At 38.9% G+C, this 14,178-nt stretch overlaps 1 protein-coding gene across 1 annotated transcript; it reads left to right on the top strand.

Annotated features, from left to right (window-relative positions):
• The first annotated feature begins 6,187 nt into the window (after positions 1 to 6,187).
• dio3a (iodothyronine deiodinase 3a) lies at positions 6,188 to 7,538 on the top strand. Its single transcript, XM_038728112.1, has one exon. It carries the CDS (start codon positions 6,236 to 6,238, stop codon positions 7,019 to 7,021), a length of 786 nt encoding a protein of 261 aa, XP_038584040.1. The 5' UTR covers positions 6,188 to 6,235; the 3' UTR covers positions 7,022 to 7,538.
• Positions 7,539 to 14,178: the final 6,640 nt, after the last annotated feature.

Below are 14,178 nucleotides of genomic sequence, written 5' to 3'. Positions count from 1 at the left end.
GGGGAAGAGGTAGATTTTTATCTTCTATTCTATTCAGTGCAAGGAGAGAGATATCAGTGACTTGAAAGAGAAGGAGCCAGCATTGAAACTTATCATAAATCTGTTTTGTGGGGGAGTCTTGATGATATTTCAGTTGTGGTTTCTGGAACACTGCCATCTCAATAAGTAAGCAGCAGAAAAAGGGGCCGTTTTCCCAGATCTGCGTTGTCCTCAGATGAACCTGGAACCGCTGCCAAGAATCCAGCACAGTTTATTGGAGGTAAAAGTAAGCAGGTTTGAATCCATCTCTGGTTTTCAACCACAACAACAAAAGAATAATTCCTCAAAGCAAATTTAGGCACAGCAGGTGAGCCCTTTTTTGTCTTTTTCATCAAAAACACTTTTGTTTTCTTGTGAGAAAGTAAAGAGAGTTCAGATACTAGAGTGAAAGGGCAAGAAAGGAGGGGTAAGGATGGAGGGGAGAAACTGCCTCACAGTGAAAGAACTGAAGGACAAAAAGACAGCGGACACGTAAAAATGTTTACCAAAAAATAGAGTGTGAGAATGAGGAATCATGAGTCAGCTGTTGAACTCATTACAGTCATCTTTCTGTCTCCCAATGTAAATGAACAGTCTGTCATCACATGCAGCAATAGTAATAGTGAAGCACACCAGACACATTAGTAAGAGCCCCCATTAATCTTCTGTAAAGTCAAACATAATGTTCATATAAAGTCTAGTCAGAGACTGCTGTGTACAAACACGTGGACACATTACAAGCTGAACAAGCATAACAATATTTGATTTGCAAGTACATCATAATGAATAATAACACAATTACAGTACCACTAAAAATAAATTTAATGGGGATTTATCAGTATTGTTTGGTCGATATGTCATCAAAATATCCATAACAATTTACCAGAGCTCAATTGTCATTTTGTTCATACTACAATCAAAAAACCAAATGTATTCAACTCACGGTGATAAACAGTAGAGAAATGCAGCAATCTCTCAAATTTAGATGCTAAAACAAATGAATCAGTGTTCGGGATTTTTGCTTGAAAAGATTTACCAATTTGCTGTTACAACATTGTTGTCAAATAATTTTCTGTCAATCAATTAAATAAAATATAAAAATAAAAAATAACTAATCATTTCAGCACTTATTATTGGTAAAACTAATGATACAGAAAGCAATCATGCAATAGTAATATGCGTTAAAAATAAAGGTGTATGGAAACACATTTACCGATAGGTAGATGAAGAACTTTATTAACATACAACACACAAACAAAGAGGAAGGTAAGAATAACATTAGAAAATAACCCAAAAATTTTTTTATATATAATTTTTTTTCTTTCTTTTTTTTAATCTAAGAACGGTGCCTAAAAGTAGGACCATAATCTAAGTACGTTAGATTGACCGTTGTTAATAAAAACACGTTCTGCATTTATATGATTACTAGTATTTATGGTCAATAGGAAATGTATTAGTTTAGCATTTGGGCTCAACTTATAAATTCGCAATATGCTGATCAACTTACACAAACCTTTGATAAAGATGCCCACAAACTGTTGGACTCCATACTGCCTGTTGTCTGAGTCATCACTACGACTGTGAGCTGCAGACAAATTGACATCTCCCCTCCATGTCTGGTTTACAGCCACCCTGCAATCAAATATGACATGGATTTACTGTAACAGGAGATTAGGGTTTAACCAATATACCATGTGCTCACTAGATCTGGAATGCTTTTGTTGAAAAAGCACACCAGACCAGTGAATGGCATTTAGCCAGTAACGGCTAATATGTGTGGCCAGATGTTGAATCCCTGTGGAGCACAGACAGACGCTGAACAGAACACCCTCCAGTACATAAGACCCGACACTGACTCATCAACATTAACAGTGTAATATAATATATAGCTGTGTGATCATACTAGTATCAAAGGCGTTGTGAATCACTGGGTATGAAAAATGTTATTTCGATTTTCAAGTTTCAATTTCATTTTACATTTATATATATTTAGTTCATTAACAATTAGCCAGTAATGTATATTCATTAGATAAACGTGCAACTGAAATAATCTCTCAAGTTGAAAAGTATACAATCAGACTATATTCTAAAATAAGAAACCAAAATAATGTTTCTATTGTTTAAATAAGTAATATGAAGTGATACCAAACACTGAAATCCCACTGAATTTCATCTGTACTAGATCTTTAAAATAGAAAAAGCCACTGATGAAAAAACATTTTAATGATGATGGCCCGAACAATGCTGACCCCACATTTCAATCTCAGCAGTAGTGTTAGTAGTATTAGCAGTAATATTACTATTATTCACTGTGGCCATGGTAGTAGTAGCAGTAATAGAAGTAATAAAAGTATAATTTTCAGCTTTTCAATCCTGGTAGAGGGAGAAGTTTTGAATTTTCAACTGCAAAGGGTTTAATTAGAATTATTGCTGAAGCCAACGTGATCAGATTCCTTATTGTACCATTGATGCAATAATTAAATTATTACACCCCTCTCAAAGACATTTTAAAATTGTTCTTTAAAAACAACATTGTAACATTGTTTTTTCCCAATTATCTTGTAATTGTGGACTTACAAAAGTATATTGCAGACTAGATTTTAAAAACAAAAGCGTGAAATATTAGTGAAAATACACAGTACAGTGACCCTCTCACACATGCACACATACTCAGTGCCTGCATTGTTGCACACCCCAGTTGGCTCCAGGAAAACTTGAAGAAATACTTTGATGAATAGATGAATTTAAAGGGAGACTGGTCACAATACATATGCAGAAGATAATGCATTGCCGAGCAATTCTTAAGGAAGGTGACAAAACAGCTTTTTTGGTTTGGTTTTATTTTTTAACTACTTTGAGTCCTAGGGCAACCAGTATTTTGCAGGAAAACCAACTTACTAGAGCACATGTTTACAAGTTTATGCTGGAATTATTTTCTGGAGCAAAAAGCACCAGTGAAGCATGAAGATTGAGAGATGGAAATTGGGAAGAAAAAAAAAAACTTCACTAAAGGATACTGACAGATGTAAACATGGTTCAAATAAAGATTACCAACAATGTAATATCTGACATTGAAGCCTGAACTCCTGAAACATTTTGAGCCAAATAAAAACTCTGTACAACACTGTAGAGACCTGAGGACACAATTATAACCTCATAGCAGATCTCACTTTCTCATCCACCTCAGTTTGAGATTTGTTCAGATTCTTTCATCTCTGCAGACAGATTGGACCCTACTGGACCTAAGAAAGAGAGGTACATGAGCAACACATCATTAGTCAGGCAATTACAACAGATAACTACTTGTTTCTGTTATCGTCAATGTCTACTCTTTCTCTAGCGTCTGTCTTGGTTTAAGACATCTGCTATAAATACTGTATGCCAGTATGACTGCTTTCTGGTCCACTGTTCATTTAGACTCCCTGTTGTTGAAACTCACATGCAGTATGCATCTAATGCGTGAAAGATTTTCTTTACGGTGCTGTGAGAAGAAGCTCTTAGCCCCTTTCTTAGCTTTTCCTCTGGAATTTAGACTAGTTAATGGGAGCGGCAGCAATTATGTTTTTGGGATGTCCATCTGTACATCCCATTCTTGTGAACCCAATATCTCAGTAACGCCTTGAGAAATTCACAATGACACTTCATATTGGGAGGAAATCAACAGTCTTGCAGAATGATGCAGAAAACAAACTTCAGTTCGATGTCAGAGAGCTGGTCGTTAATTTTAGGAGAAAGAAGGTGAAGGAGGACTCTGCAGAATATGAAAACCATTCAGAAGATCATTGGTACGAATCTACTGAGCATCATTGATATCAGTGAGGTGAGGTGCCTGCACAGAGCCAAAAGGATACTAAAAGACAGTACCCACCCCAGACAGCCTGTTCACCCTGCTGCCATCTGGCAAGAGATACAGAAGTATCTGCTGTACCACCAGACTTCGTCCTTAATTCATCTTCAGCACTGCAACGTGTAAAATACTTTTATTTCTATGACTTGTTATTTATCCATCTGTATATAATTTGAGTCCTAGAAAATCACTTATTTGGCCATTATTCAACACCATAACTTAGGAACAGAAAGGGAGATTGTGACCATATTTCACAGTTGGTCAGACAATGTGACACTTTTGGTCATTGTGACTGGAAATAGGTTTTAAAGAGGTCATTTTATGCTCATTATCAGAATCTTATTTAGGGGTTGTACCAGAACAGGTTTAAATGATTTAATTTTCAAAAAACACCATGTTTTTGTCATACTGCACATTGCTGCAACTCCTCTTTTCACACTATGTGTCACACTTTGTTTTAGCTATGGAGTAGGGCATTTCACCTCTACCTCGGACTAGTCGCTTGGCAAGCATTATGACGCGTGTTATGTTGTGACATCACAGCAAAGTGGAAGAAAAGGCTGGAATACAAACGAGCTATTTTCAGGCAGTGTTTTCTGTGGGAGATGGGAACAGCCTTTGGGGTGGGCTTTGGGCTTTTTCACTTTGCAAACCTGTTACATGCACAAAAAAGGTAAATAACTCAATAAAGGAGAGGGGAAAAAGCACAATATGACCTCTATAAGTTATAATTTACATAATAATAATCCTTCATTAATCAGTTTAACTATGTAAATTCACTGGAATCATTCATACTATGTATCATGAATATAGTGATAACTTCCATTTAGTCAAAAAATACAGTTCAGGTGTGCTTTCTTTGCATGAATGTTTCAGTGTTGCAATAGAAGTTTTTGCAACAAAATCAAAAATGTTTTCATTTGAATATGACATAAGATTAATCCAATCAAGACCATTCAATTATGCAGTTATAAATAAATACAGATGGAATCTAAAATAGACTTTATACCTTTTTATTCACTACATATACTGTATTGTATAGAGTCTGGACAGACATGTATGTAAACTGCAACCTGACTGGTTGGTAATTACATTTTTTTCCATAGTTTTTGGGGATTTTTTTCCTGAAAGGTGGAGTGACAGTGTGGAATAGGTCTGATTATACCAGTACAATCTCCAGTTGAATCTTCATAAAGTTCATGATGATGTTCAGGCTGAATTCATTTGGACCTGACTATTATTGACTAAGAGTCTGTGTTCAACAGGTGTACAACAGGTGTGATATTGCAGCATTCATTGGTAAGCTTCACTGTGTCTGCCTAATCTTGTCAGATCTTCATTTGTGTGGCTCATGTATTTTTTCTTTCCCTTGACAAAAAAAAGAGACCAACCATCTGCTCGCTGTGAATTACACTGCAATAACTTAGTAAGGTGCATCAAATTGGAAAAGCTCCAACTCTTACCGTGTGCTCCAGACCTCATCACTCCAGATCCTGTTTAGATTGTACGGTGTGTTGAGGGGCTGATTTTACCCCCCAGTGTTGGCCACTTGTTTTGTGTTTGAACACAGCTGGTCACACAACGTAAGTTTTGTATATGTTTTGTCTGTCAGACAACTTTTCAGCAAATAAACACTACTTTGAGGGTCAGTGGTCTCAATATGCTAATAGCTCAGTTAATTAATCGTGGAGATTTAAACATGATCTATTACATTGGATGGCATTAATGTTGCTCCATATCAGGTCACCATCTGAATCTTACTTTACTTTATAGAGTCAGAGCCCATTCTGATTTATCACATTATTTATGACCGACTAATGTGATTTAAAACATTTGTGAAGTTTAGAGCATGTTAACATGTGACTGTAAGTTAACAGTTGACACCTCTCATGTGACTGGATCACTACAGGCCAGCCCTTTAAACGGTGTATGTTGGCATCTGCTTAAGTGTCCTCCAGCAAAAGAGTCACTGTCGTTGCAGTTGAAAAGTCTGCAGCAGCAGTAGTTATGGGCTGTTCTTACACATGATGTGCTAGAACATTTAAACGATTTCACTGATCACACGCCATGAGCATTTGGATTTAAAAGGTTAATTCTAGCAGTCTGATGAGAAAACAATACGAGCGACTCTCCAAATAACGCACTGCTGTGCCGCTCCCTTTCCTGCACTCTTGGCTTTTGGCTATGACTCAAAGCTGTTGAGTTGACAGAAGGTAATCCCCACCATGTGAGGCCTCGGCACCATTTCGGAGGCGGGGTGTGATTCATTCAAATCTGCCGGTGCTATAAAAAGAGGGGAAGTTGCAAGTAACCCAACTTCAACCCACAAGCTCGTGGCACAACGCAGGACCATTCGGGTTGTTTGTGATAATGAATACTATTAAATCTATTAAAAATGCAATAGTCTGTCTCGTCTTGCTGCCTCGTTTTCTGATGGCAGCAGTCATGTTTTGGCTGCTTGACTTTTTATGCATTAGAAAAAGGGTTTTCTTCAGGATGAAGGAGCAGGAGGGCGATGCCATCGATCCTCCTTTGTGCATATCGGACTCCAATCGTCTCTTCAGCCTGGAATCCCTAAAGGCTGTCTGGCACGGCCATAAACTGGACTTTCTGAAAGCAGCGCATCTCGGACACGGAGCGCCCAACACCGAAGTTGTTCAGCTGGAGGATCAGCGGCACAGCCGCATCCTCGATTACGCAACGGACAGGAGACCGCTCATCCTCAACTTTGGAAGCTGCACCTGACCGCCGTTCATGGCGCGTCTGAAGGCTTTCCAGTGCGTCGTGCAGGAGAACGCAGATATAGCAGACTCTGTAGTTGTGTATATCGAGGAAGCGCACCCCTCCGACGGCTGGATGAGCACTGACGCGCCCTATCAGATCCCCAAACACCGGTGTCTAGAGGACCGGCTGAACGCTGCGCAGCTGATGCACCTGGAGGTGCCCGGCTGCCTGGTCGTGGTCGACAGCATGGAAAACTCCTCCAACGCAGCGTACGGAGCCTATTTCGACAGACTTTACATACTGCAGGAGGGAAAGATAGTTTACCAGGGTGGCAGAGGACCTGAGGGCTATCGGATCACAGAGCTCAGAGACTGGCTGGATCAATACAGAGAAAGGCTGGGAAAATCCAGTAATCGAATTATTAATGTGTAAATTAATTCTCACCTTTTTAGAGCTGCTATGACGAAAACAAAAATGCTGCAGATGTTTCAGTATTATAACTCCAGATTTTCTCAGTCAGTAAGTGTATTTATTTTTTATATGGTTGGATTAAAGAAATTTGTATATCGTTGTAGGGTGTTATACAGTCATGTGAAATTGGACATCTATACATCCTGTTAGGATCCACCCACAAAAAGGTTAGTTTGTCTGGACTGTTTGTGAACAAAATAATTTTGTGTGTCAAAAGTTTTGTTTTTGTTTCTTATCCTTGCAAATGCGCCTTTAATGAATCAGTCAGGATGTAGAGATGTGCGCACCACTGTGCTCGTCAGTATTGTTGTGAAGTTCGGTTTTTAAGCGGGCTGAATCCAGAGAACCGATACTGATGTTTTTCATACTGGAGATCATGGTTAAGGCGCTGCTCTCTGCCCTGCATGGCACAACTGTTTTGTAAATATTGTTCCGTTTTATGGATATATTTTTCATACAATAAAATGCTTTGATCTACTCCTTCATTGCAGGCCTCTTGCATTATTTTAGTTTGCATGCAAGGTGGGTTTGTCCTTTTTATTCTTTTTGCAGTAACAGCATGCTGTGCATAGATATTACAGTAATTTGGTATCTTTAAGTAAGAAGACAAAAGGATGAATGTTCAATTTCCTGCACAGTAAAGCATCACAGGCCTCTCATGGATTCCTCCAGAAATCCCCTTTCTGAAGTTTCTGAAATTGGTGTGGAGAAGCAGTAAATATGAAATCGCTTTGACAAAGAGAAGATCTCCCAAAATCTCCAAACAGAAATGTTTGGGTTTTTTAAACAGCAACAATTATTGCATTATGTTAATACATATTCTTGCAGATTCACAATTAAAACCAGCTTATTCTTCACAGGAAGAGAAACAGAAATCTTCAAACTTACAATTTTTCCAAGAGCATTGTCTATTTTTGGCAGAGGTTTTTAATTTGACATTGTTTTTCTCAACTTAAATGATTTTTGTTTTCTTAGTCAGAGGCCATTTTCACACAGTAAATGTAAAAGTAAAATGTTTTTCTAAACTTAACTATATCCTGCAAACACGTTTAGTCTCTGCAAGCAGGATGAAATATTGTATGTCTATTTAGTGGTCAGGCACATTTAACACTGTATAGATTGTGATTATAGGTGCTTGGTTAATACTGCGGCGAAAAAGCCGTACTTTGTTCTCCACAGCCCCTTCCTAAGCTTTTGACCTGTCACAATTAAATGAGGATAATCAAACTTGATCCTATTATACTGAGGGATTATAATGGTCTAAACACACAAATGTTTTCAGGGCTTAGCACACCGATCCCAGAGCAGAAAAACAGTGTTAGGAGTGAAGGCATTTAACTGTCTGCAGAATCCCCTTGGGTAACGCACTTACTACTCTGTAGTAATTTAATGTTGAATTATTGTTTGAGCATGAACACGCGCTAAATACCATGATCAACATGTTGATTTTTTTCAGCTTTGTAGTCAACACCATCTAAAACTGAAGGAAAGTCCCTTCAGAGGCTTCAGATATGATTCACAACGAAATAAAGACAACAGGAGCCAATGCCTCAGATACAGATGACTCAGGAAACCAGATAATAACACAACCTGTATTTGGAGCAACATCTTGTCAGGTGCTTTGGTCCCCTGTGTCTCCAGTGTTCACAGTGGCATTATTCATAGTCAACCGTGGAATATAAAACTGTTACCTCAAGCAAGGAGGCAGTCACAACTTGGAAATGAACCGCTGTAGACACAGCACAACAGGGTTTTAGAAACTCAAATGTAATGACAACACAAGGATGCTCATTGTTGTTGAAGTGGGTAATTTTACCAGAAATCAGTGCGTATGAATCCCAGCTTTGAAACTACTTTGAGTCTGCTATAAATATCACTTGATGTTTGAAATTAGTGTCTGTAATAACATTGGCTGAAATGAGAGAGAGCTTTTGATACGGGTCAAGAAAACAGGATCTGTTTCTCTTCAGATCTGAGACGTGGCAGCAAAATAGATCCCGTCCTTCCAGTTTTCATTCCCTGGCCATCAGCACTCTGTGTTTGTGTGGTCCCAGAGTGAGAAGTCTCGACTTCTGCAGCCAATTCAAAGTACAAGGTAGATTGATTTATCATTTTAGGGTTGTATAATGAGATGAAGTTGTAACCACAAAGTGCAACCATTATATATAAAAATATATGCAGTAGGTGGATGGATAAATAAGAAGTGGCAGAAATAAAACTATTTTACATGGTGCAGTGCTGAGGATGAATTTAGGAGTCTGACAGCCTGGGGGAAAGAAGCTGCTCTGAAGTCTGGTGGTACGACAGCGGATACCCATCTGTACATTGTGCCAGACGGCAGCAGTGTGAACAGGCTGTGGCTGGGGTGGGCTCTGTCTTTTAGTTTCCTTTAGGCTCTGTGCAGGGACCTCTCCTCACCGATATCATGCGCTCACTCCAAATTAGTCACTGACTCATTATGTCCACATGAGGAGATATGTTGTTGAACAACAGAGCAGCACACGACTTTGGCACATTTACGTGCAGAGGCAAGTCAGCAGCTTCTTCTGTATTTTAGTTTAAGATACAGACAATTCCAGTACCTGTGCCCTAAAGCAGTGGTTCCCAACCTAGATGCTGGGATCTCCTAAGGGGTCATAAGACTAGAGCTGAAACCTGGCTGAAACAAATTCATTGATTAGTCAGTCTACAGAAGATTAGTCATGAACAATTTTGATAGTCAATTGGTCATAGGTAAATTTTCAAGGAAAAATTCCAGACATGTGCTAGTTCTGTCTTCTAAAATATGAGAATTTGCTGCTTTTCTCTTTTATAAATGACTGTAAATATCTTCGGAAATTTTAATTTGGAAACTGTTAGCCAAAGAAACGGCAGCAATTTGAAGACGCCACCTGAGGTTTTGGGTAAGCGTGATGGGCATTTTCACTTTTTTCTGTCATTTCTGTTACTATACTCTTCATCCAGAAGATAATCAATGGAAAAGCAGAAAGAAACGATGCTACACAAAATTATTTTTAAACAAAGATGTTTGTCTAATCTTTGCTTTTTTTCTTGTGAATTAATTGATAACTTGACCTCTTCTGGCCTCTAAATATTATTCTAATAAAACCGGGGGTGGGGGATCACCTTGGACCTGATAGATGATAGATATGCAATATGCAGTGGGTCACAAGTAGGCATTGCTTTACTTTAATAGTTCACGAGCCAACACTGTTTTGAAGCCACACCAACAGAAAAGAGAACATTATAAAAAATGTTGCTAGTAACTGCAGGGGGTTTACAGTGACCTTACTTTGCTCATCTGGAACACATTTAACACACAAACATACAGTATGAAATGTGGGGCTAACAGCTGACAGACGGAGTACCTGCCTAAATGAAATATGACTTTGCAGTGTGCGCGCCTGAAAAGAAACCCCTACTGGAATTCTTTGAATCTGTATTCTTTCCATGTGTGATTTTCCATGGATGTTGAGTTTCATCTGCCAGTGGAGAAGCAGACTGGAACAAAGGGTTAAGGGTCTCGGGCTACGGGGGTGCGGGATATTTAACTTTAGCTGTTCTGTTTTGTTTTATGACTTGGAGGAAGCAGAACGGGTCTGCTGAGGTGGGTTTTTTTTTTTTTTTAGCTTTCTCTGGTCAGCTTTGAAGGTGAGGGCCCCTCTCTCCCCAGGGTCATAACTCAACAAGTGAATGTCTGGTGGTGGGGAGCCGGGGGCCTCAGCACACAAAAAGGTTTCAGTTAAACCTGTGTGATTCAGGTTTAACATGTTAACATTTAACTTTGCTTTAAACAGTCTTCTTTATACTGGTATAAATAAACTCCTGAACCACAAAGACACATTTCAAAACTCAGGAGGCAGGTTTTAATACTGTGGCCTTTTTTCCAGGAATACAGACATGTTGTCGTGTTAGTGAACTGTAAGTGCTGTTATGCATGAAAGCTTATTCGGAGGCCTTGCAGCGTTGTTACAAGTATTGACTGAATTAGCTGCGGTTAAGAGGGTTTTATTGCCAAGTTGCCGCATCAAGAAAACATTGTAATCCATATGCAATCCATGCTGATTAACATTCAGTTTAATGTTAAACTCATTTTACTTATGTAACCGTTTCCAGATATTGAGAGCTACTGGACTGTCAGAGATTTTTAAGCCTAGTTTTTGTAGGTCATGGACATGCAGTTACACAGCAGGAGTTTCAGAGAAATGTACCAATAAAGTTCAGTCTGGAGTGAGAACTGGTTGGATGTAGTGCAGAAAAAAAAATCACTCAAACGGTGAACTATAATAGTACAGCAACAAAGTGGAAAATGATCTGTTACATGAGACAGGCAGCACCCATCCCTGACTCCCGTGATGGTCTTTATTGTTGCTCAGAAGACCAGTGAAATGGAAACCAGGAAATTAGCTGTTTGCTTTCACATTGTGACTGATATGCAGTATTGTTGTTTTTATACATGATATTGGTTTAAAATTACACTAAATAGAGATATTCAATACAACAATCCTGAAACTAGAGTTACGTTCTGGTATTTTAGATATGTTATTAAATATTTATTTGTGTGTTAATTCCATATATGTAAAAACAGTCGATTACTCACAATTAACTCGTACAGTGTTTTCAGTGCAATGAATTTTTTCAGTTCATGCAGAAGTCTTGGCTACAGCCAGCCTTCGTCTGTATCCTTTCAGATGGATGACACCTTGTGGTCATACTCTGAGACTACATGATTTTTTTTCGCACAGTTCCAGGTGCTGCATCACCTCCCAAAATGTGAGAGTGAAACACATTGCACAGAATAACCACTCCACTGCTCTCTAAGCACAGCAAAACTGCTACCTTAAAGCAATTCAAAATATATTTATTTAAGCTTTACGGGCTTGGGAGAGTCATTGTTGCATACATCTGTCCACACAGGAATCCTACGCGTGGCACAAATATTTAATGTGTGTGCACTGTGCAGTGAATGGCCTTTTGTTAATTGCAATCACTGGCCAAGTTGAAATGAATTTGTTCCTTAATATATAAAGGAATTCACACAAAGAAAAAATTGTTTTATAAACATATAATACAAGTGCTACAGTTTTTCTGATAAGACATTAGTGCTTCAAAGGCACGTTTCTGTCCCAAAATGGCAGCCAGAAGAAACAGTTTTGAATATGTAGATTTTAAAGCCCCTGCACAGCCATAGTTCAGCCACACAGGTATTTTAATTAGGCCTCTCCTCAGGACAGTGTGGGTTCAGGTGTACTTGATTGACATCTTCCTCACCCGTCTCTTGGTTTTGTGGCACCTGTCAGGATGGGACAACTTACAACAGCAAGCATTAAGTTTCGGTCAGAGCTGATTTAGATTTTTTTGACATTCTGACATTAGCTTCTGTCGCTGCTCTTCTGCTGCTTTTAGTATTATTTTGCCATGTATATACAAACAGTATATCTTGCATGAGATGTCATTCCCCTCCCCCTCTCAAACTGGCCCGACACTGGAGAACCTTGTCATTTCCCGTTTTAAGGTTGAGTTCTGTGCAGAACGAAAGACATGGGTCAAGTCACGCCCTGACCTGTTTCACCCTGCTGGTCATAAAAATTACAGACTAAAAACCCCCAATCTGACCGTGCCTTTATCATTCTTATTAGTGCATAGTTTAGTGACTCCCACTATAGCTTCACCCAGGTTACACCTGACTAGACATTTAATCTTCCATATTAAATGTCTAGTCCTGAGTGAGTGTGCAGGGTGTTTAAGAATGCAGAGATCATAATGTGATGTTGTCAAACCTCAAGAAAAGACACACACAGCGAGGTGCAAACCACTCTGAGTTTCAGTACAAATCCATCAACACTAACACTCTCCAATTCTGTGCTTTATTCCCCTACATACAATGCACATGCTTGTCTATTCCAACGAAGGGTGCTCTGAACTATATTATACTGAAGATAAGACAGTCAAACATCTAATGAAGGTGTGCAGTATTTTAAAAAAATTTGTAGATTCAGCACTATTTGCAGCTGTTAACATCATTTGTATTTCCCACTTAGATTTTTGATTATTTACTTCCAGGCAATACAATTGTTTTATTTGAAAAACAAATAGGATGAACAGACTGTCTTGTAGGGAAAGATCGACAAGACGAAGTCCTCTGGTGATGTTGATAACTTTTACCACAAGGTGGAGACAGAGACTGCTACCTGAAACTGTCACACCATCTGAGACACGGGACGGTTCATGTTCAGTGAATTGAGTGAGAAACGTGTTAAGCATCACAGAGCAGAAGAGCAGATATTCCACTGACTTAAGATCAGGTGGTGCATCCACATGTGCACACTGTGAAACCTCTGGCGTATTCGACCTTGGCAACTGATCTAGTCTTAATCTGCTTTTTGTATCAGCTCATTGCAGATATAGACTTAATATGAATCTGACAGACAAAATAAGATGGTGGATTTATTTATTTTATTAAATGCAATGAACAGACTACAAAACATTATCTGTACTACAGCAAACCCAGACCGGAAAAAAATACTCATTAGAACGGCACAGTCACAGTTAACCGTGTAGAAGCCCCCGTGTAGAAATGCCACTTGTAAATCATAAAGATTTCACGTCCGCACAATGAAACACACAACCTAAAATGTATGTTATGCACAAGAAAAAGCCACTATCAGAGAAATTATGATAAACACAACCCACCACATTAACAGAATCTCCTTACAGGCTGAATGGGGGGCTGAAGGGGTCCTATTGTGAGAGGGAAGAGAAAAATCCCCCCACTCTACAACCACACTAATCCCTCAAATCTGCAGCTGATACGTTTTCAAATATTTTGCAATATTTTACATGCAATATGTTCTACTTGTTTAACTTTATATTCACGGGGTGTGTTTTTATTGTTTTCCATACATTCACTATTCTTGAAATCACTTTTCCCTCCGTCAGGAGTGGGTGGCCACGTCATGCAGGATCAGACAAACCAGCTTCATTTAACAGATGTCACAGCATTGATTACGGGCCTCGGAGATGCATGGTGCATGACCTGTGTAATTCCAACACTGGCAGTGAGAAGCATTGTTGAAAATCTAACAAAATCTCTGAGAAATTGCAAATGAGTTTGAGAC

The sequence above is a fragment of the Micropterus salmoides genome, unplaced genomic scaffold (genome assembly GCF_014851395.1).
Source record: "Micropterus salmoides isolate LMB-PRFRI ecotype aquatic unplaced genomic scaffold, ASM1485139v1 Ms_hic_scaffold_19, whole genome shotgun sequence".
Classification (NCBI taxonomy): domain Eukaryota; kingdom Metazoa; phylum Chordata; class Actinopteri; order Centrarchiformes; family Centrarchidae; genus Micropterus; species Micropterus salmoides.
The sequence above is the reverse complement of the archived record's forward strand: the minus strand, read 5'-3'. Positions and strand labels throughout refer to the sequence as shown.